We start from the raw sequence: 24,378 nt of genomic DNA on the forward strand, positions 1-24,378 counted from the left end.
TCTGCCTCTCCTTCTCTCCCTGTGTAACTTTTTCAAGTAAATAAATAAACCTTTAAAAAAATGATATCCTAAACAGAACCCAAAAATAAAATTTTTGGGGGGTAAGTGATTTTCGTTACATGAAAAAATAGTACTTTGTAGGGGTATTAGGCACAAAGTCTAATATGTTGCCTGGGATGCCTGCATCTCCTATCAGTGCTGACGATCCAGCCCTGGCCCTGTACCTGATTCAACTTCCTGCTAATGTGCACCCTGGGAGGCAGCAAAGCTGGCTCAAGGGGCTGAGTCCCTGCCACCCATGTGGAAGACCCAAACTGAGTTCCTGGCTTCTGGCTTCAGCCTGGCCCAGATACAAAAGTTGTAGGCATACAAGGAATAAACCGGGAGATGGGAGATTTTTTTCTCTCTCTCTTTTGGTCTCTAAAATAAGTAAATAATTTTAAAGTAATCATATAAAGATAAATGGTGATGGAGCCAGTGCTGTGGTGCAGCGGGTTAAAACCCTGGCCTGCAGCACCAGCATCCGATATGGATGCCGGTTCTAGTCCCAGCTGCTCCTCTTCTGATCCAGCTCTCTGCTACAGCCTGGGAAAGCAGTGGAAGATGGCTCAAGTCCTTGGGCCCCTGCACACATGTGGGAGACCCAGAAGAAGCTCCTGGCTCCTGGCTTCAGATCAGCCCAGCTCCGGTTGTTGCAGCCATCTAGGGAGTGAACCAGCAGATAGAAGACCCCTCTCTCTCTCTCTCTACCTCTGTAACTCTTTCAAATAAAATAAATCTTTAAAAAAAATAAAGATAAATGGTGACATATTATTCATTAAATTTGAAAATGCATCAGAAGCTAAATTGCTCTAAGGTATTTGGTTAAATACCGAATATTTAAATACTTATCACCTTAACATACAACACCAAAAAATGACTACTTTCTTTTTTTTTTATAGAGAGAGAGACAGAGAGAAAAGTCTTCTTCCATTGGTTCACCCCTCAAATGGGCGCCACAGCCGGCGTGTTGCACCAATCCGAAGCGAGGAGCCAGGTGCTTCCTCCTGGTCTCCCACGCGGGTGCAGGGAAAGTAGTCATTTTATGCCAGTGCCACGGCTCACTTGGCTAATCTTCCACCTGCGGCATCAGCACCCCAAGTTCTAGTCCCAGTTAGGGCACCAGATTCTGTACCGGTTGCTCCTCTTCCAGTCCAGCTCTCTGCTGTGGCCCTGGAAGGCAGTGGACGATGGCCCAAGTGCTTGGGCCCTACACCTGCATGGGAGACCAGGAGGAAGCACCTGGCTCCTGGCTTTGGATCAGCGCAGTGCACCGGCCATGGCGCCCATCTGGAGGGTGAATCAACGAAAGGAAGACCTTTCTCTCTGTCGCTCTCTCACTGTCTAACTCTGCCTGTCAAAAAAAATTATATCTCAACAAAGTAGGAAATTTTAATACTACTAAATTAAAATATTTTGTATTTGAGTCATTTAAACCCTCCCATAAACATTCTGAGAATTTTCTTTGTTTGGCAAACTGAGAATAATGTGGGTCACACAGAATGACTCATCACTGGAAACACATTTACAGCTCAGGTTCTACTGCTGTAGAAATCAACTACTCTGGTATAAGCTTAGACTCCAAGCTTGTACATGTCTAAAACAAAATACAGTCTGAAAGTCGAAAACATCACAATCAGGCAGGACCACTCAAGAAATGAACAACAGATGGTAGAAGGTGTCTTACTCTTGTGGGACTGGGGGAGGGGCCGGGGGATTAGCAGATTAGCAGAACTAATAATAGGTCTGAGAACAAAACAGCAATTAAAGAATTGAGAGCAAACTAATAGAGGGATTTAGTGCGCCACTAATTATGCCTCAGAGGTAACCTCTGTAACATGAGATTATAATCCAAATTTCATAAAATCTATCGACAGAATCAGAATAGAATTTTTTTTTTTTTTGTTAACAAATACACTAGGGGCAGGCACTGTGGCACAGTGGGTTAACGCCCTGGCCTGAATCGCTGGCATCCCATATGGGCACTGGTTCAAGAACCGGCTGCTCCACTTCCCATCCAGCTCTCTGCTATGGCCTGAGAAAGCAGTGGAAGATGGCCCAAGTCCTTGGGTCCCTACACCTCTGTGGGAGACCCCGAAGAAACTCCTGGCTCCTGGCACAGTTCCAGCTGTTTCGGCCAATTCGGGAGTGAACCATCAGATGGAAGATCTCGTGCTCTCTCTCTCTCTCTCTGCCTCAGTTCTCTCTGTGTAATTCTGACTTTCAAATAAATAAATAAATATTTTAAAAATACTAAGTGGCTGTTATTATTAGACAAGTCTGGGAAATACTAAAAGTTAGAAACAAGGACGCAATTAAGGAATAGTAAATCAGGAATAAGGAAGAGCAAACCAGAGTCAGAATTAGGAATTACTCAGATAATTTACTTATGCCAAGGGTTGGCACTATTTTTTGAAAAGATCCACATAGTAAATATATTAGGCTTTGGGACTAGCAGGCAAAATTCAGGATATCATGTAGGTATTAAATAGCAAGGTGAAATCAAATTTCCACAAAATTCTATTAATGAAATTCAAAATATAACAATAAATCAGGATAATTTTGCTATACAGAGATATAAAAGGGAAGAATTAAATTCTTTTTGGAGTGATATTTTGCTTAACTGGAATTCAACATTAGTGCTCACTAACAATGGTCACATATTTGCAATGGTCATTGCAAATGATCACATATTAATGCTCATCTGTAATGAAGTTTTACATGTTTTGAAAATGTCTTTTTTGCACAAATACATGTGTATACGTTCAATTCTGATACACATCCACAAATGTGATTTCAGCTGAGCAAGTTCATAACCTGGAAGGCATTTATAGAAGTACATTAGATTCTTTGTTAGCATGTCACTACAGTGCAGATTAATCAGGTTTTTTTGTTTGTTTGTTTTTTGGACAGGCAGAGTTAGAGAGAGAGAGAGAGAAAGGTCTTCCTTCCGTTGGTTCACCCCCCCAAATGGCCGCTGCAGCCGGCGCGCTGTGCCGATCCGAAGCCAGGAGCCAGGTGCTTCCTCCTGGTCTCCCACGTGGGTGCAAGCGCCCAGGCACTTGGGCCATCCTCCACTGCCCTCCCGGGCCACAGCAGAGAGCTGGACTGGAAGAGGAGCAACCGGGACTAGAATCCGGCGACCATATGGGATGCCGGTGCTGCAGGGGGAAGATTAACCAAGTGAGCCACGGCACCTGCCCTCTTTTCTTATTTTGGCATGAAGGTGCGTGCTGATAACAAATCATCAATGGCACAGGGATACCCGTGGTACCTGGAATGCTATCAAGTCCTAGCTGTCAGTGTAACCAGAAAGTACACTGAGCAGAAATGAGAAGTGATGAGAATACAACACAGGAGCTCTGCTGAAGTTACTCAAGTCTGCCTTTGCAGCAGAAAGCAGCCATAGACAAAACATAAACAAATGAGCATATGTAATCATAAAATTCTATTTATGGCATGATGATGTTTATAAAATTTAAATGCAATTTTCACACATCACAAAATAGTATTCACTTTTTACCAATCATTCAGAAAATATAAAATGTAATTTAGGTATTCATAGGCTGTACCAAAACAGGCCAAATTCAATTCATAGGTCACCATTTTCCAAACACTGTCCAATAACCATAATTTTTTCCTGAAATTAATGTGCAACTTATTTCTTAAAAACAACGCCTCAGGGCAGGCACTGTGGTGTAGTGGGTTAAGCACCCACCTGCAACACCATTGTCCCATGTGGGCACTGCTTTGAGACCCAGCTGTTCTACTTCTAATCTAGCTCTCTCCTGATGGTCTGGGAAAGCAGAAATGGCCCCAGTGCTTGGGCCACTGCACCCATGTGGGAGACTCAGAGAAGTTCTTGGCTCCTGGCTTCAGATCGTCTTAGTTCCAGCTGTTGCAGCCATCTGGGGAGTGAACCAGTGGTTGGAAGACCTCTCTCTCTGTCTCTCCCTTTCTCTCTAACACCGCCTCTCAAGTAAATAAATAAATCTTTTTAAAAAAAATACTACTTCAATCATAAAAAGATAAACAACCGAAGTGAAACATGGGCAAATGATTTTGAATAAACATTCCTCCAAAGAAGATAAACAAGGGGGCCGGTGCTGTGGCTCACCGGCTAATGCTCTGCCTGTGGCGCCGGCATCCCATATGGGCGCCAGGTTCTAGTCCTGGTTGCTCCTCTTCCAGTCCAGCTCTCTGCTGTGGCCCAGGAAGGCAGTGGAGGATGGCCCAAGTGTTTGGACTCCTGCACCCACATGGGAGACCAGGAGGAAGCACCTGGCTCCTGGCTTCGGACTGGTGCAGTGCCAGCCGTAGCAGCCATTTGGGGAGTGAACCAACGGAAGGAAGACCTTTATCTCTGTCTCTCTCTCACACTGTCTATAACTCTACCTGTCAAATTATAAAAAAAGAAGATAAACAAATGGCCAAAAAAAAAAAGATGAAAAAAAGTAACATCAATAGCCATAAGGGAAATGCAAATCAAAACCACAATGAGATAGCGACAACAAACAAAAAAAAACTAAGTAAAACAGGGTTGGGTATTGTTGAGCAGTGGGTTAAACTGCCACTCGAGACACCCAAGTGCCTGGGGTGTAGCAAACCATGGGTACTTGGGTTCCTGGCACCCTTGTGTGAGACCTTGATGGTGCTCCTTACTCCTGGCCTAACCCCAGCTACTAAAGCATTAAGGAGATGAACAAGCAGATGGAGGATCTCTCTCTCTCCCTCTCCCTTTTCTCTGTCACTCTGCCTTTTAAATAAATAAACCTTTTTTTAAAAAAAGTTAATAAAGATTAGTGAAGATATGGAGAAATTGAAACCCTCATACATTGCTGGTGGAAACATAAAGTGGTCCAGTAACTGAGGAAAATAGCTTACTGGTTCCTCAATAAGTTAAAGATAGAATTATCAGGTGACTCAGCAGTTCTCCAAAATATACAGTGAAAAGAACTGAAAGCCAGCATTCCAACAAAAAATCTGCAAGTGAACAAAGTAGACTATTCCTAATAGTCAAAGAATGGAAACAATCCAAATGTACATTAGCTGATGGGGAGATAAAAAAAAAGTGTGGCACATCCAGGGTGGGGCATTATTCAGAAATAAAATACTGACACATTCTACAACATGGATGTATCTTGAAAAGATTATGTCACGTGAAAAAGACCAGAAACAAAATGCCAAATGACTCTACTCTTGTGAAATGTCCAGAAGAGGCAAAGCCATAGAGAAAGAAAGTAGATTTGTGATTGCCACAAGAGAAAGTGCACAGGGAGTGACAGCAAATAGGTGTTGGGTTCCTTTTTGGACAATGAAATGTTCTACAATTACATAGTGATTTTGCATAACCTAGTGAATATACTCAAAAAATTGATGGGTGAGTTATATGGTAAGTGAGGCATTTCTTAAAAAATTTCATTAGTTTTTTCAAAGTTTATGGCAAAATACTGTTAATTTTTTATATTTCAGTGAGTATTCAAATTGTTACATGTTGCATACATGTTAAAAAATTACTTAATTTTTGTTCAAATGTGTTTTTTAAAAACAACTTTTATTTTTTACTTATTTTATCTAGTCTTAAGGGGGAGAGAAAAGGAGAGATCTTCCACCCTACCTAAGTTTTTAAGGTCACAGATTTTACAACAGCACCATAAGCAGACATTTATCCAAGTGTTTGGACCTTTTTAGTTTGTTATTGCCAATTACTCTATTTGTTTAAAGGTACTTCTTGAAATAGTATTTGATCTGGAAAATATTCTGAATATTTAATCTAAATATTACTGAAGAAAAATACCTAGATAAGGTACAATAAGCAACAAATCTACATGTTGGCTATTTCATCTTTATAAAAATACTTTAGATGGGGCTGACACAGTGGCATAGTGGGTAAAGCCACCTGCGGTGCCAGCATCCCTTGGGCACCGGTTCAAGTCCCGGCTGCTCCATTTCTGACCTGGCTCTCTACTGTGGCCTGGAAAAGCAGTGGAAGATGGCCCAAGTTCTTGGGCCCCTGCACCCATAGGGAGACCTGAAGAAGCTCCTGGCTCCTGGCTTTGGATCAGCAAAGCTCTGGCCATTGCAGCCTATTGGGGAGTGAACCAGTGGATGGAAGATCTCTCTCTCTCTCTCTGCCTCTCCTTCTCTCTCTGTGTAACTCTGACTTTCAAGTAAATAAATAAATCTAAAAAAAAAAAAAAAATACTGAAGAGACACTAAAACTCACTACTAAACAAGAGTTGCTTCTTATACATTCATATAAACACAGCGCGGGGGGTTACCTCTTTCTCCTCTGGACAGTACAAGGGCCCTGTTGGATGAAGAACAGCTTTCTGTGCATAATAAAAGAGCTCGGATATGTTCTTCAGGTTTTTTGCTGAACACTGAAAAAAAATTTTTCATCTATTTAAACTCTTGAGATTAATTTTGAGAGCTAAAAGGAATTTTTCAAATGAAAACATATGGTAACAATATAATTCCCTGAAAAAAATGAAAACATGGGGGAGGTGCTGTGGCAGAGCGGGTAAAGCCACCATCTGCTGTGCCAGCATCCCCATATGGGCACCTGTTCAAGTCCTGGCTGCTCCACTTCCCATCCAGCTCTCTGCTATAGCCTGGGAAAGCAGTGGAAGATGGCCCAAATCATTGGGCCCATGCACATGGATGGGAGTCTCAGAAGAAGCTTCTGGCTCCTGGCTTCAGATCAGCCCAGCTCCGGCATTGCAGCCATTTGGAGAGTGAATCTGCAGATAGAAGACCTCTCTCTGCCTCTGACCCTCTGTAACCCTGCCTTTCAAATAAATAAATAAATCTGTAAAAAAAATGAAAATGTATTTTTCTTTGTGGACATCATAATATAAATGTCCATAAACAGCTCAGAGACCAACTCCAAATTCTCTATTTGGTGTACATGATATTATTTCACAACAAACAGGAAAATTATTCCATCCCACATAATCCCCCACCGGCTCTGAACTTCAACTGAGTGAGACTTTACCAACAATAAATTTCCAAATCAAATAATGAGGCCTACCTCCACACAGGTTTCTATTTCTGTGTACTGATTCATAATAGGAAGGATGGTCTCCATACTACTATATTCCACCAGATCAGATTTGTTCCCAACCAAGATCAAAGGCAGCCTGTAATATATATGGCACATTGTAACAAGGAAGACAAAAGACATTAGGTTTGCATTTTAATATACATTATACCCATCTTAACTAAAAAGATTTTATTTAATCTTCCCAACATAAACCTCCTACTACAGCCAGGCCAACCCCCCTAGATAGGAGGTTCCTTCATTCATTCAAACTACTAACTGAGCAACTATTATCAGCCACATAGTCTTCCAAGCATAAAAGACACAGAACAAAGATAGTTCCTCCCCATTCTATAGTGAAAAATGGAAAATGAATAATAAGCAAGTAAATAATTTCTAATTTGGTAAGTGGTGTGAAGCAAATAGGAGGGCATGAGATAGAGTAATAGGTGGGAGCTGATTACATACAGTCACCAGTGGGAAATCTCTCTGAGTGTGACATCTGAGCCAAGGAGAGAAGTATAGGATGGAATCTGCCATGGGAACAGCTAGGGAAAGCTGGCCAGGAAGAAGGGACAGAGGTCTCTAACTGAAGAAAAATCCTGGTGTGGTCAAAGAACAGGAAACACCAGAATGGCTGGAGAGTGTAGAGCACAGGGAAAGAGTATGAAACAGGATTGGAGCGATGATCAAAGGCCAGACACGCAAGGTCATATAAGTTGTAGTAAAGAGCGTGAATTCTGTTGTTAGTGTAAAACGTGAAGTCAATGGGGCTGGCCCTGTGGCGCAGCGGGTAAAAGCCTGGCCTGAAGCTCCAGAATCCCATATGGGTGCCGGTTCTGGTCTCAGCTGCTCCTCTTCCAATCCAGCTCTCTGCTGTGGCCTGGGATAGCAGTGGAAGATGGCCCAAGTCCTTGGGCCCCTGCACCCACGTGGGAGACCCGGAGGAGGCTCCTGGCTCCTGGCTTCGGATTGGCGCAGCTTTGGCCATTGCGGCCACTTGGGGAGTGAACCAGCGGATGGAAGACCTCTCTCTCTGTCTCTACCTCTCTCTGTAACTCTGTCATTCAAATAAATAAAATAAATCTTTAAAAAAAAAATTTAGTCACTGAAGGGTTAGAAGCAAGAAAATGACATGATCTTATTAACCTTTTAAAAGGTAGTGATTTGTTACCTTTGAGAGACACATGATGAAATATTATACCATACTATGTTTGTTTGCCTCAAAATGATCCCGTTGGGAGGGGCAAGAGATGAAAACAGAATAGCCGACAGTTGATAATTGTTGAAGCTGGTTGACAAATACACGAGGTTCTTTACCCTATTCTCTGTATATGTTTAATTTTTTTATTGTCCTTTTTTTAATTTGGTGACATGGTTTATAGTAATGACAGTGAAGATGAAGAAGAAATCCTCAGATTTAAGACATATTTTAGAAGTACAACTTGGGGAGGGAGCTGTGGTGTAGCAGGTAAAGCCACTGCCTGCAGTGCTGGCATCCCATATGGGTGCCAGTTTGAATCCCAGCTGCTCCACCTCCAATCCAGCTCTCTGCTATGGCCTGGCAAAGCAGTGGAGGAAGGCTCAAGTCCTTGGGCCCCTGTACCCGCGTGGGAGACTCAGGAAGCTCCTGGCTCTTGGCTTCGGATCGGTGCAGCCAAGTGGGGAGTGAACCAGTGGGTGGAAGACCTCTCTCTCTTTCTGCCTCTCCTTCTCTATGTGACTCTTACTTTCAAATAAATAAGTAAATCTTTAAAAAAAAAAAAAAAGAAGAAGAAGAAGAAGAAGAAGTACAACTAGAAGGGGCCACAGTTGTGGTGCAGCAGCTTGCAACATCAGCATCCTATATCACAATGCTGCTTTGAGTGATGGCTACTTTACTTCTGACCCAGCTTCCTGTCAGTGCACCTGAGAAAGCAGTGGAAGAGGGCCCAAGTGTTTGGGCACTAGTCATCCATGTGGGAAACTCGAATGGAGTTCCTGGCTCCTGGGTTCAGTCTGGCTCAGTCCTGGCTGTTGCAGGAATCTGGGGAGTGAACCAGTGAATGGAAGGTCTGTCTCTCTCCCTCTCTGTCATTCTGTCTTTCAAATAAACAAATCTTTTTTAAAAATTAGCATTTAGAAGTACAAATAGAAGCAACTGATAAGTTAGATATGGAAACTGAGGGAAAGGTAGAAATGAAATAAAACACAAGGGTACTCTGAAAAATTCACGGGAACATGGATATACAATAACCATGAACTTTTTTTATCTCTCTCTTTTTTTTTTTTAATTTGACAGGTAGAGTCATAGTGAGAGAGAGAGAGACAGAGACAAAGGTCTTCCTTCCATTGGTTCACTCCCCAAATGGCTACAGCGGCTGGCGCTGCACCGATCCGAAGCTAGGAGCCAGGTGCTTCCTCCTGGTCTCCCATGTGGGTGCAGGGCCCAAACACTTGGGCCATCCTCCACTGCCCTCCAGGGCCACGGCAGAGAGTTGGACTGGAAGAGAGGCAGCCGGGACTAGAACCTGAGCCCATATGGGATGCTGGCGCCGCAGGTGGAGGATTAACCAAGTGAGGCACGGCGCAACCCCCCAACTTTTTTTTAAAAGGGGTACAGGGGCCGGCGCCGCGGCTCACTAGGCTAATCCTCTACCTTGCGGCGCCAGCACACTGGGTTCTAGTCCCAGTCGGGGCGCCGGATTCTGTCCTGGTTGCCCCTCTTCCAGGCCAGCTCTCTGCTGTGGCCAGGGAGTGCAGAGGAGGATGGCCCAAGTACTTGGGCCCTGTACCCCATGGGAGATCAGGATGAGTACCTGGCTCCTGCCATCGGATCAGCGCGGTGCGCCGGCCACAGCACGCCGGCCACAGCGCACCAGCCGCAGCGCGCCAGCCGCGGCAGCCATTGGAGGGTGAACCAACGGCAAAGGAAGACCTTTCTCTCTGTCTCTCTCACTCACTGTCCACTCTGCCTGTCAATAAATAAATAAATAAATAAAAATAAAAAAGGGGCAAAGGTATGTCTTTTTCTTCCCAAAGATTTATTTATTTATTTTTAAAGACTTATGTATGTATTCTGAGAGGTCAAGTTACAGACAGAGAGAGGCAGAAACACAGAGAGAGGTCTTCCATGCCCTGGTTCACTCCCCAAATGACCACAACAGTCATAGCTGAGCCAATCCAAAGCCAGGAGCCAGGAGCTTTTTCCACGTCTCCCATGTGGGTGTAGGGGCCCTAGGACTTGGGCCATCTTCCACTGCTTTCCCAAGAGCATTAGCAGGGAGCTGGATTGTAAGAGGAGTAGCCGGGACCCAAATTGGCACCCATTTGGGATGCTGGCACTGCAAGCAGCGGCTTAGCCCACTATGTCACAGCACCAGCCCCATTTTATTTATTTTATTTGAAAGTTACATGGGGCCAGCACTGGGGCGTACCTAAGGTGAAGCCACCTCCTGCAGTGCCGGCATCCCATATGGGCCCCAATTCAAGCCCCAGCTGCTCCATGTCCGATGCAGCTCACTGCTGTGGCCTGGGAAAGCAGTGGAAGATTGCCCAAGTGCTTGGGTTTCTGCACCCATGTGGGAGACCAGGAAGAAACCCCTGGCTCCTGGCTTCAGATTGGCACAGTTCCAACCACTGTGGCTAATTGGGGAGTAAACCAATAGATGGAAGACCTCTCTGTCTCTCTCTCTGTAACTATTACTTTTAAATAAATAGAGAGAGAGAGTGAGAGAGAGAGAGAGAGAGAAAGTAAGTTACAGAGAGAAAAAGAGACACAGAGAAAGAGACAGATCTTCCATACTCTGATTCACTCCCTAAATGGCCCCAACAGACAGGGCTGGGCCAGGCTGAAGCCAGGAGCCAGGAGCTTCATCTGGGTCTCCTGTGTGGGTGAAGGGTCCCAAGGACTTGGGTCATCCTCGTTGCCTTCCTAGGCCCATCAGCAGGTAGCTGGATTGAAAGTGGAGCAGCTGGGATGCTAACTGAAACCCATATGGGATGCAGGCATCACAGATGGTGGCTTTCACTCGCTATGCCACAATGCCAGCCCTAATCATGAACTTTATTTTTTTATTAAAGATTTATTTACTTATTTGAAGGTCAGAATTAGAAACAATATCTTCCATTCACTGGTTCATTCTCCAAATAGCTGCAATGGCCAGGGCTGGGCCTGGAGCCTTGAGCCTCATCCGGGTCTCCCACATAGGTGCAGGGGACCAAACACTTGGGCCATCCTCTGCTGCCTTCCCAGTGCATTAGCAGAGAGCTAGATCAGAAGTAGAGCAGCCGGGACTCAAACCGGCACCCATAAGGATCCTGGCATTGTGGACTATGTATTTACCTGCTATACCACAGCAATGGCCTCATGAACTTTTTTAAAATTTGATTTATTTATTTGAAAGGCAGATGGGGGTTGATGCTGTGGCACAGTGGGTTAAGCCACTGCCTGCAACATTGGCATCCCACCTGAGTACTGCTTTGAGTCCCAGCTGATCTACTTCTTTTTCATTTTTTTTATTTTTTTGAAGATTTTATTTATTTATTTGAGAGGTAGAGTTATAGATAATGAGAGAGAGAGAGAGAGAGAGAGAAAGGAAAAGGTCTTCCTTTTGTTTGTTCACTCCCCAAATGGCTGCAACAGACGGAGTTATGCTGATCTGAAGCTAGGAGCCAGGTGCTTCTTCCCACTCTCCCACATGGGTGCAGGGGCCCAAGGACTTGGGTCCATCTTCTACTGCTTTCCCAGGCCATTGTAGAAAGCTGAATTGGAAGAAGAGCAGCCGGGACTAGAACCAGTGCCCATATGGGATGCCGGAGCCACAGGCAGAGGATTAACTTACTGTGCCATGGCTCCGGCCCCAGCTCTACTTCTGATCCAGCTCCCTACTGATGCACCTGGGAAGACAGTGGAGGATGTTTCAAATGCTTGGGCTCCTGCACCTATATGGGAGACCCAGATGAGGCTCCCGGCTCTTGACTTTGGCCTGGTCCATCCCTGGTCATTGCAGGGCATTTGGGGAATGAACCAGTGGATGAAAGATCTCTCTCTCTCTCTCTCTGTCCCTCCCTCTCTTCCTGTAACTCTGCTTTTCAAATAAAATAAATAAATCTTGGGGGAAAAAACATCAGATTGACACAGAAGGACAGACAAGGATAGAAAGAGATCACTCCCCAAATGACAGCCAACAGTTGGGGCTGGGCCAGGCCAAAGCCAGGAGTCTGGAACTCCATCCAGGTCCCCTACTTGGGTAGTAAGTGTTCAAGTGCTTGGGCCACCTTTCACTGCCTTTCCAGGCTTAGCAGGGAGCTGGATAGGAAGCTATGCTGAGACTTGAACCAGTGATCCAATATGGGATGCTGATGTCACAGGTGTACATCACGGGTGCCATTTCACCACAACGCCAGCCCCCACCATGAACTTTTTAAAGGTCTCACATATACACGGATTGCAAAATTTTTTTGCACAAAAATAATCCTATTTTTGAAATTCATTTCCCATATTTAGTAAATAGGTTTTTGGCTAGACAAAATGAACGGATCTCCCAAGGCAGAGACAATTGAGAGGTTTTTGGTTTTGTTTTTGTTTTTTTCTTGGCAGGGAGCAGGTAGGGAATAAAGGATTTTGTTTTAGACAAATTAAATCTGACAGGCCCATGGGGATATCTAAGTAGGGATATCAAAGAGGATCAGCCTAGGTGAGAACTGGTGTTTATGAATTCTGCAAGAAAGCTTAGAGGGAAAGCAAATTATCTTGCTGGGACTCCAGAATGCAGGGAAATACTTCCAAGCATTTAGTGTATTCCCTTTGTGGGACTGTTAATATTAAAAGGACTGACCTACTAAATAACCCACAAATGGATTTCTAACAGAGCCAGGAGGATTTCCAAAAATATAGTGGTTTAGAAACAAAGGTGTGCATCAGGAACCTACTGATTATAAAATCACAGGTTGAGATGAACAAATGCATGGTTTTGTTTTTGTTTTTTGTTTCTTTCTTTGTTTTTGACAGGCAGAGTTAGACAGTGAGAGAGAGAGACAGAGAAAAAGGTCTTCCCTTTCCATTGATTCACCCACAATGGCTGCTGCGGCCAGCGCACGGTGCTGATGCGAAGCCAGAGCAAGGTGTCTCCTCCTGGTCTCCCATGCAGGCACAGGACTCAAGCACTTGGGCCATCCTCCACTGCACTCCCAGGCCACAGCAGAGAGCTGGACTGGAAGAGGAGCAACCGGGACTAGAACCCAGCGCCCCAACTGGGACTAGAACCCGGGGTGCCAGCGCCACAGGCGGAGGATTAGCCTATTGAGCCGCAGCGCCTGCCGAAATGCATTTTTTTAAATTATTTTACTTATTTATTTGAAAGGTAGTGTGACAGAGAGGGAGAGACAGAGATACTCCATCCATTGGTTTACTCCCCCAATGCCTACCACAGTCAGGGCTGCCCCAGGCCAAAGTCAGGAGCTCAAAACTCCATTCTGGTGTCCCATGTGGGTGGCAGAAACCCAAATACTTGGGCCATCATCTGCTGCCTCCCAGGCACAATGAGCAGGAAGCTGGATAGAAAGCTGAGGAGGAGGAGCCAGAACTTGAATTGGCACTTAACTTGCTGTATCACAGTGCCTGCCCCCTTAGCCATATAGTTTTGTTAAGTGCCTCAGGCGACAGTCATGAGCTTCTCTGATTAAGCACCACTGTGGCAATGGTCCAAGAAAGTCCTAACAAAAATGTGTAACAAATATAAACTGAAGGCATGAGGGGAAAAGGAAACTGCAAAGTCCATATAATTAAAAAAAAAATCACCTCAGAACAGTCAATAACATGAAAAATAAGTATACTCGTCTGAAGCAGGCAATTGGCCTAGTGGTTAAAATACCAGTTAAGGCCGGCGCTGCGGCTCACTAGGCTAATCCTCCGCCTAGCGGCGCCGGCACACCAGGTTCTAGTCCCGGTCGGGGCGCCGGATTCTGTCCCAGTTGCCCCTCTTCCAGGCCAGCTCTCTGCTGTGGCCAGGGAGTGCAGTGGAGGATGGTCCAGGTGCTTGGGCCCTGCACCCCATGGGAGACCAGGATAAGTACCTGGCTCCTGGCTCCTGCCATCGGATCAGCGCGGTGCGGCGGCCATTGGAGGGGGAACCAACAGCAAAGGAAGACCTTTCTCTCTGTCTCTCTCTCTCACTGTCCACTCTGCCTGTCAAAAAAAAAAAAAAAAAAAAAAAAAAAAAAAAAAAAAAAACCAGTTAAGATGCCAAGATCCAGGCCGGCGCCGTGGCTCACTAGGCTAATCCTCTGCCTTCGGCGCCGGCACACCGGGTTCTAGTCCCGGTCAGGGCGCTGGATTCTGTCCCGGTTGCCCCTCTTCCAGGCCAGCTCTCTGCTGTGGCCAGGGAGTGCAGTGGAGGATGGCCCAGGTGCTTGGGCCCTGCACCCCATGGGAGACCAGGAGAAGCACCTGGCTCCTGCCATTGGATCAGCGCGGTGCGCTGACCGCAGCGCACCAGCCGCGGCGGCCATTGGAGGGTGAACCAACGGCAAAGGAAGACCTTTCTCTCTGTCTCTCTCTCTCTGTCCACTCTGCCTGTCAAAAAAAAGATGCCAAGATCCGAGTGCCTGGGTTTGATTCCCAGTGGGGGCTCCTGACTACAGCTCCCTGCTAATGCAGACCCTGGGAGGCAGAGATCAGGGGTCAAGTTCCTGCCACCCACGTGGGAGATCAGCATTGAGTTCTTAGGCCACAGCAGTGGCAAGTATTTGGGGAGTAAAACAGCAGATGAGAACTTTCTGTGTGTGTCTCTCTGCCTCTCAAATAAACAAACAGAAAAATAAGTATTTTCATGAGTTTCAAGGAATGAAAAAAAAGGGGCCAGTGGTTGGCATCCCATATCAGAGTGCCCATTTGAGTCTCAGCTGCTCTGTTTCTGATCCAGCTCCCTGCTAATGTGTCGGGAAGGCAGAAGGCAGCCCATGTACTTGGGCCTCTGCCATCCATGTGGGACACTAGGATGGAATTCCTGGCTTCAGTCCAGCTCAGATCTGGCCATTGCAGCCATTTGAGAAGTGAATCGGGAGGTAGAAGATCAATCAATCAATCAATCAATCTCTCTCCCCTTCTCTCTCTCTCTCTGTGTGTGTGTCTATCTGTGCTGTGTCTTTCTCTCTCTGTCACTCTGACTTCAAATAAATAAATCTTTTTATTAAAAAAAAAAAAAAAGGAAAAAACAAAAGTCCAGGGATAGGCTTATACATGATCATGAACCAAAGTCACACCTGAATGCTAAATTAGAACTTCAAGTAACAAAGACACTTCCAAATGGTACTAAAAGTGCCACCAAAATAGCCACAGCATTTCAGGAAGCTATGATAGTAAGCCAAAATTGTTTAATTCAATGGCCCAAGGTGATGCTTGATGGATGGGATGCTGGCAAAAGTGCCTTCTCTGAAGAATCCCTCCTGGTAATGGCTCAGACTAGAGCAGGTGTCAGCAACAAATGGGCATTGGAGCCTGCAAGTCAGCTCTGTCCAACACAACATACTATGATGATTGAAATGCTCTTTCTACTGTTACTGTTAACCAATAACACATGGATGATTGAGCCCTTGAAAGCTGACTGTCAGAGGGACTGAAATTTCAGTTGTTTGCGATTAAAGTTAAATTTCCACAACTGACTAGAAGTTGCTACACTGGACAACATGGCCCTAGAGGGTCATTCTTTTCTTTCTACTTTGTCACTAAGTCACCACAAAGTTTAAAACCATGATAAAGAGGGGCCAGCGCTGAGGGATCCTGGTTTGAGTCCCAGCTGCTCCACTTCCAATCCAGCTCTCTGCTGATGGCCTGGGAAAGCAGTAAAAGATGGCCCAAGTGGGGCCAGTGCTGTGATGTAGCAGGTAAAGCCGCTGCCTGCAGTGCCAGCATCCCTTATGGGCACTGTTTTGAGTCCCAGCTTCTCCACTTTCGATCCAGCTCTCTGTTATGGCCTGAAAAGAGGTGAAAGATGGCCCAAGTCTTTGAGCTCCTGCACCCACGTGGAGACCTGGAAGAAGCTCCTGGCTCCTAGCTTCAGATCAGCACAGCTATGGCCATTGCGGCCATCTGGGCAGTGAACCAGTGAGAAGACTTCTCTCTCTGCCTCTGCCTCTCTGTAACTCTGCCTTCAAATAAATCTTTTAAAAAAGAAAAATCTAAAAACCTGGTAAAAGAACTAGATGTATATAGATGTATATAACACATATTAGTCTGATTTTCTTAACATTTAAGAAGTCTCAAATGCTATATAAAAAACTATGTTCGATTAAATGATATTTCTAGAAAAAATTGTTTCCATTTGTAATCTATGGAATGCATATTCTCTTGTATTTTCCCTATCTCATCTTTATCTTATCAAGAACTGCAAAGAGATCTCCATACATTCATTGCTAAGATTTCTAAAGACTTCTAGAAAACTCATAAAGGCCAGCACCGCGGCTCAATAGGCTAATCCTCCACCTAGTGGCACGGGCACACTGGGTTCTAGTCCCGGTCGGGGCGCCGGATTCTGTCCCGGTTGCCCCTCTTCCAGGCCAGCTCTCTGCTGTGGCCAGGGAGTGCAGTGGAGGATGGCCCAAGTACTTGGGCCCTGCACCCCATGGGAGACCAGGAGAAGCACCTGGCTCCTGCCATCGGATCAGCGCGGTGCACCGGCTGCAGCGCGCTGGCCACAGCGGCCATTGGAGGGTGAACCAACGGCAAAGGAAGACCTTTCTCTCTGTCGCTCTCTCTCTCTCACTGTCCACTCTGCCTGTCAAAAAAAAAAAAAAAAAAAAAAAGCTTACATATACATGATTTCATTGATTCTCAACATAACTAGATAAGACAGGTTTCAGCCTTATCTCCACTTACAGATGAGGAATCTAGGAAGTCAAAGGCTTTAGAACTCAAAGATCTCAAAGGCTGTTCATCTTCCCCCAGGGCCTGTGTTCTTCTATATATCACACTGTGAGAAATCAATGACAATGCAGAACACCACACTTCCCCAAGGGGTATCTTGAGAGAGAGGGCATGGGGCCAGCATTGTGGCGTTGTTATGGGCTGGGTATTGGGCACTAAATTAATTTTTCAGGTTTTTGTCTTTTACTTAGAGAAAAAGTCTAAATACAGGCCCAACCACGGCATACAGTGTGATAAACTTTATCTACAAAGTGAGAAAAACACACAGGCCCATTAGGGCTTTATTAAGGGAAAACGGGGTCAAAGAAAGGAAATTATCATATCCTGCTCCGCTCGCCCTAAGTCCACATGGAGGAGAGAGCAAGCTTCCCTTCTTCCTAGCTTTTTATGCACTTGGAAAAACAGAAGTGTTTCCGTGATACCACCCCCATGACCCAGGTAAGAGGAAGTACTTCTGGGGAGGGGTCCCTTGATTGAAAGGTAGATGATGGGCCAGCGCTGTGGTGTAGCGGGTTTAGCCTGCATTGTCAGCATCCCATATGGGTGCCAGTTCGAGACCCAGCTGCTCCACTTCCAATCCACCTCCCTGCTATGGCCTGGGAAAGCAGTGGAAGATGGCTCAAGGACTTGGGCCCCTGCATCTGTGTGGGAGACCTGGAGGAAGCTCTTGGCTCCTGGCTTCGGATCAGCACAGCTCCAGCTGTTGCGGCCATCTGGGAAATGAACCAGCAGATGGACAACCTCTCTCTCTTTCTCTCTGCCTCTTCTTCTATCTCTGTGTTATTCTTTCAAATAAATAAAGTTTAAAAAAAAGAAAGAGAGATGAACATGACAACACAAAATGAAGGAGATGCAGCTTTCAGCTCATGACCTTGAAATTATCTAAGCTTTCCCACATCAGTGTAGCCAGTTAAACTGCCACCTGAGAAGCTGGCAGCCCATATGAGCGCTGGTTTGTGTTGTGGCTTTTCCACTTCAGATCCAGCTCCCTGCTAACGTGCCTAGGAAAGCAGCTGATGATGACCTAAATGCTTGGGTCCCGCACCCACGTGGAGACCTGGAAGAAGCTCCTAGCTCCTGGCATAGGCCTAACCCAGCCCTAGCCTTTGCAGCCACTTGGGGAATGAATCAGCAGATGGAAGATCTCTATTTCTGTCTCTTCTCTCTCTGTAACTGCCTTTCAAATAAATAAAAATAAATTTTAAAAAAAGAGAGACAGGATACATACAGTTCAGGCAGAAGATATATTCTAAAGATAATTTTTCAAGTAGCAGCTTGAAAAAGAGAAATGTAAGATTTATTATCAAAATATTTCATCTGTCTGAAATAATGAATCATATTATCAGAGCTCTGTTTCTTATTTTGCTCTCAAATATATTTTCGGCCTTAAATGATTCCCCTCAAAAAAGGTCTGTGGGGGTTTGTGGAGGTGGATGAACAGAAAGAGAAACCCATACATATAGCAAATGTAGCAAAATATGTTACCAACTGATGGATCTAAGTGAAGGTTTACAGATTGTCACTGTACTATTTCATGTATCTTTCCTGCACATTTGAATTTTCTAATACAAAGGTTGAGAAGAATAAAAAAAAATACCTGCTGTCTTTGTCTGTTCTTTCATTTATGAGAGGAATCCATCGACTTGTTACCTAAAATGAAGATTAAGAGGAGTTAAGATATGACACAAATCGTCTTTGAAAAACTTTCCTTAGACCCACAAAATTCTAAATTGAGGATCAACTTTGAAAGTGCCACACTGCAAGTTAACTAAATGGGGGGGGGGGGGGGAGTCACACAGTCATACCTTATCAATAGAATGTTTGTTGTTAACAGCATAAACTATGCAGATGACATTAGCCTAGAAGAAAAATTAACAAATTAATGGCATTTAAAAAATCATTTGAGAGGCAGAAAGACAGGGGAGAGGGGGGTAAAGAAAGAGAAAGAGAGAGAGAGAAAGCACACTCCTGTATGTCTGCAATGGATAGGGTTGAGTCAAGCCAAAGACTGGGAACTCAATCCAGGTCTCCCACATGAGTGTCAAGAACCCAATTATTTGAGCTGTAACTGCTGCCTCCCAAAGTCTGTACTGGCAGGAAGCTGGAATCAGCAGCCAGGTTTTGAATCCAGGTACTCCAATATGAGATGCAGGCATCTTAACTGCTAGGCTAACTGCTGCCCAATCCAATGTATTTTTTAAATGTACTTATTTTTCTGAAAGGTAAAGCGATAGAGAGAGAAAGACAGAGAAAGAGAGAAACAGAGAGACAAAGATCTGCCATATTTTTTCCTCCCCAAAGGTCTATAATAGCTAGGCCAGCCAAAGCCAATCTGGGTCTTCCATGTGGGTGGCAAGGACCCAACTACTTGAGCCATCATCTGCTGCCTCCCAAGTGTATATCAGCAGGAAGCAGATCAAAATGGAGCTTGGACTCAAACCCGGGCAGTCTAATATGGGTTGCAGGCATCCCAGGGGGTGTCTTACTACTTTATTTGAAATACAGAGCTCCCATCCACTGGCCAAACACCAAACACCCCAGCATTTTTAAATAAAAATACAAACAGTTCTAGCTGGTTAACACATTAAATAAATTTTTAAAAATTAGCTTGCCTCTAAGAAGAAAAAATTCCTGACTTACAGGAAAAATACTCAAACTCTACTCAAAGTCAGCAATAACAAGAAAGATTGAAAACGTCCTCCTGAGTGAATGAAAAAGGTTTGCTCAACATGATCTTTACTGTTTTCCCATAAATAAACTCACCTGTGATATCTCCTGATGAAGTTGTTCGTCACTTTGTTCTGCTTCTACAAATGATAAAAAGCCAATGTTTCCTATTTTAAACACTTCCACAAAAATGAACAGTCAAGCTAAAATCCATGCGACACTCACCTAATATCCCTCAAAATGACATGGTTTCACACTTGACAAGGTGGCAAAGACAAGGGCAAGCTAGGGGAGGGGAAAGGTTGAACTGTGCTAAGGAAGTTGGCTATCACTTAAGGCCAAGTCTACAGGAGGACGACTCGGGCACAGGCGAGCAGAGGCATTGTGTGATAAGTTGATGCCAGCAACTGATCCAGAGTTGAAAAGGGTTAGGCAAAGGGGATCCGAAACCCAAGCTACGAGACTGAGTGCTGACGTGTCAGAAGCTCAGAGTCTGTACAGAAAGGGTTACAAAGGCTGGGTAGGAATCTGGATGATACAAGCTTAAGATCTCGACAGCACGTGATAGTAATAGTAAGCACCATCCAGAAGGAAAACCAGAGCACAATAACGAAAAATCAATTCCCTCTCTAGTACACACAAGGCTCTCAGGCTAGAACTGCTCTCCATGGGTGAATATGCCCACAATTCCACAGAGGCAGGGGATATGCATGATATTGTAGCATTAGGAAGCAAAGTAATGAGCAAAACAATTATTGACATAGTAATTTAGATCACCTTGGTTACATGCCTTCCCCTAAAAAGGTCTGTTGTTTCTGACATCAAACTCATATATGAGTATTTTATTCGGTGCTAAACAATGGATCATATTTTTAATATCTTTTCACATGTTGAATAATCAATGGTGAAGACTTCAATTCTAATACTGAAAGGAATCTATTATATAATTCCACATACTGAGAAAGAATATTTCTCTAAATAAAGCTAGTTACAATTCTGATGGCAAAAGAAGGCATTCATCTCCCTACAGCTTTTCATACATTGCTGTCCAACAGACAAACATATATAATTTATATTTTCTGGTAGTTATCTCAAAAGAAGGAAAAAATAAAAATTTAAGATTAATATTTAACTCAATATAAAAATATAAAATTTCAACATGCACTCAATAGAAAATTAATGAGATTTTTTACATACTAAGTCTTCCAAATCCAGTTTTATTTCATATTTACAGCACATTTCAGTTTAGAATAGTCACATTTCAAGTGTTCAATGACCTAAATCAGGGGTGGGGAACCTTTTTTTCTGACAAGGGCCACTTAGATAATTATAACATCATTTGGGGCCATACAAAATTATCAACTTAAAAATTAGCCTGCTACAGATTAATTAAATTTTGAATCCTCCTGCAGTTGCCTAAGCAGGGCCAGACCAAATGATTTCCAGGGCCTTATACAGCCCATGGGTCAGATGTTCCCCGCCTTTGGTTTAAACAGCACAATTTTGATGCCCATTTTTTTAGAATATGGAACACCAGCTTAGCCAAAGCATTATCAGAGTACTCATACCCCCTTTTTTCCCCTTAAGTTCAGGAATAAAACATTATAATTTACTGATTAAAAAGTAAACAGTTGTGTGTAGAAAATTTTTAAGTTATTAAAATCAGTAATGATGTTTTTCTAATAGAATTTAAGCAAGCTCACAACCGTTGTAATTATTATTTTGTTTGGGATCAAGGTTGACAGGTTAAAGAACAAATTCAGAACTCAATAAATGTTCAGATTAAGAACATTCTCTAAATCATAAGAACATATCTAAATGCCTGATAACAAAGCTGACCCAGAACTTCTCTCTGCGAAGTTCTGATTCAAGGGCAGTCATGGCTTACCGACTCATACTACCTTCCTCTATGGACCCGAACTTGGAATATAAGGGATAGGGTAGTTGTCAAATGGGTGCTCTGAGTAGGGTGTGGAGCAGGAGGTAAAAGTGAGGCAAGAACAGAAAGGATCATGTACTTCCACAGAGAAAGAATTACCACTCTTAGCATATTTTTAAAAGCTCAATAAGGACCTTTTTTGAGGACTACTAAACTAACCCTACAGCTTCACCTACAAGAGGACATTGATTACCTGAGTAATCTACAATGTGTGTTGGAACTCTCTCAGGGGTGACATCAGCTGGAATGGTGATTTCTTCTGCCCGGGGAGGAACCTTTATTTGCAAACAAATATAAAAAAAGGAAAAACCTTTGGATATTATCAACCAAACTTGTTAATACATTATGTAAATTTATCTATATTAGCCCCTTTCACTCCTAGCTATCCTTATAGGTATCTGTTTTACTTCTAAATGCTTGGTGTTATATTTTACCAAGGATGCAAATGTATATTAAAACAATACTACAAAAAAAAAAAAAAAAAAAAAAAAAAAAACAATACTACAAGGCACACAGCTGCTGCTGGCGACATGGGCATCTCATCTCAGAGTGCCTGTTCAAGTCCTGCCTTCTCTGCTTCTGCTCCAGCTTCCTGCTATGGGGTATGGGAAGGCAGTGGAAGATAGCCCAAGTATTTGAGCCCTGGTCATCTGTGTGGGAGACAAGGATGAGAGCTCCTGGCTCCTGGCTTCTGCCAGGCCCAGATCTGGCTACTGTGGCCATTTGGGTAAAGAGTAAACTAATGGGTAAAAGATCTGTGTGTCCCTTTCTGTCACTCTGCCTTTGAAATAAATAAACATTTAAAAAAAAAAAACCTGTACAACCAAAACTTTTTCCAAAAAAACACACATTTCCAGCTGTGTAGGCTCAAGACATAGCAAGGACACCTCAGATCTGATGAAGACTAAAACAATTCTTAAATTAATTTGGCATTTCAAATGCTAAGTTTTTTTTAAGATTTTATTTATTTATTTGAGAGGTAGAGTTATAAGAGAGGGAGAGACAGAGAGACAGAGAGAAAGGTCTTCCATCCTCTAGTTCACTCTCCAAATGGCCACTGTGGCCAGAGCTGAGCCAATCCAGAGCCAAGAGCCAGGAGCTTTTTCCAGTTCTTCTACATGGGTACAGGGTCCCAAGCACTTGGGCCATCTTCTACTGTTTTTCCAGGCTGCAGCAGAGAATTGGATCAGAAGAAGTGCAGCAGGGACTTGAACGGGTGTCCACATGGGAATGGGATGCTGGCACCACAGGTGGAGGCTTAGCCTACCATGCTACAGTGTTGGCCCCTCAAATGTTAGATTTTTAAAATATGATTTTTTTTTTTTTTTTTTTTTTTGACAGGCAGAGTGGACAGTGAGAGAGAGAGACAGAGAGAAAGGTCTTCCTTTGCCGTTGGTTCACCCTCCAATGGCCGCTGCGGCCGGCGCACCGCGCTGATCCGATGGCAGGAGCCAGGAGCCAGGTGCTTTTCCTGGTCTCCCATGGGGTGCAGGGCCCAAGCACCTGGGCCATCCTCCACTGCACTCCCTGGCCACAGCAGAGAGCTGGCCTGGAAGAGGGGCAACTGGGACAGAATCCGGCGCCCTGACCGGGACTAGAACCCGGTGTGCCGGCGCCGCTAGGCGGAGGATTAGCCTAGTGAGCCGCGGCGCCGGCCCAAAATATGATGTTTCTATTCCACTTTGTAGAAGGTTTAAACCAAATGACGAACTATGCTAATCCAAATCAACCTTCAAATTATCAAAATGCATTTCTTCTAGAATATAACTGATTGACTACGTAAGCCTTATGTTTAATGATTATATTTTTCAGAAAGATCATATGATTTTTTCTAGTTTTTTATTTACTTATTTATTTAATTTGAAAGGCAGAGAGAAAGATATTTCCCAACCTCTGGTTCACTCCCCAAATGCCCCCAAGAGCCAGGGTACAGACGTGCCAAAGCCAGAAGCCAAGAATTTAATCTGAATGTCCCACATTAGTGGCAGAGATCCAAATACTTGAGCCATCGCCTTCCTGCCTCCCCTTGCTGCCTCCTAGGTACACACCACCAGGAAGCCAGAATCAGCAGCAAGGCCAGGACTTAAACCCAAGCACTCTGATATGGAATGCAGGCAGGCCAAGCAGTATCTTGAATTCTAGGCCACTGTATGATTTTTTAATTAATCAAGAACACTTAACCACATTCAGGAGAGTTATGCTAAAATAATTCTAAACTAAGTTAAATTATCACAGAAAACTTGTAGGTATTACACTCTGAGTGATTATACATTATGTTACTGATTCCTGGAAACAACACGTGAAAATATACTTTAGCTCTCAAATTAAGTAATTACTTAACTATCCTAATTAATTAAGAGGGAAAAAAACAGCAAAAGAAACAATGAATGGCCACATGACAGTTGTAAATGCTGAATACACATGATACATCAAATTCCTGTTGGGATAATGAAATTATGAAGATATTCCTATCTAAAAGCCAACAGAAGCAAAAGTACAAGTTATAACACTAATACTTACTATGTGAAAGAGAATAATGAGAAATCTTTTTCAGCTCATTGCACTGAACCCATTCCCCATAGCAATATCCTAATGTTACACAAGGACTTGGCCAGTAGCTCCTCACACTGGAACTTCAAAAATATAAATAAATAAATTGTCGGTCATAATAAAGCCACTTTATTTTTTTGGTGGTACTTCACTGTTACTAAGCTTATCTCACTTGAGATCCACGACAAGCTTTTGAGGTGGGAAAAAGTGGAATGAATTAGTTTCTTCATTTGTACA

At 43.9% G+C, this 24,378-nt stretch overlaps 1 protein-coding gene across 10 annotated transcripts in view; it reads right to left on the bottom strand.

Moving 5' to 3' along the window:
* The window catches only part of RHOT1 (ras homolog family member T1), a 93,186-nt gene that overhangs the window by 40,383 nt on the left and 28,425 nt on the right, over nt 1-24,378 (bottom strand). For all 10 annotated transcript variants that reach the window (XR_011383573.1, XR_007911262.2, XR_011383574.1 and 7 more), the window contains exons 3-8: nt 21,785-21,866; nt 19,749-19,792; nt 18,791-18,844; nt 18,583-18,635; nt 7,073-7,181; nt 6,321-6,422 (exon numbers count right to left, since the gene is read on the bottom strand). Coding sequence is in view for 6 of the 10 variants with exons in the window: in XM_051824636.2 (XP_051680596.1) it covers nt 6,321-6,422; nt 7,073-7,181; nt 18,583-18,635; nt 18,791-18,844; nt 19,749-19,792; nt 21,785-21,866 (444 nt within the window). In the remaining 4 variants the exon portion in view is untranslated. The remainder of the gene's footprint in view (nt 1-6,320; nt 6,423-7,072; nt 7,182-18,582; nt 18,636-18,790; nt 18,845-19,748; nt 19,793-21,784; nt 21,867-24,378) is intronic.

This window comes from Oryctolagus cuniculus, chromosome 17 (genome assembly GCF_964237555.1).
Source record: "Oryctolagus cuniculus chromosome 17, mOryCun1.1, whole genome shotgun sequence".
NCBI lineage: Eukaryota > Metazoa > Chordata > Mammalia > Lagomorpha > Leporidae > Oryctolagus > Oryctolagus cuniculus.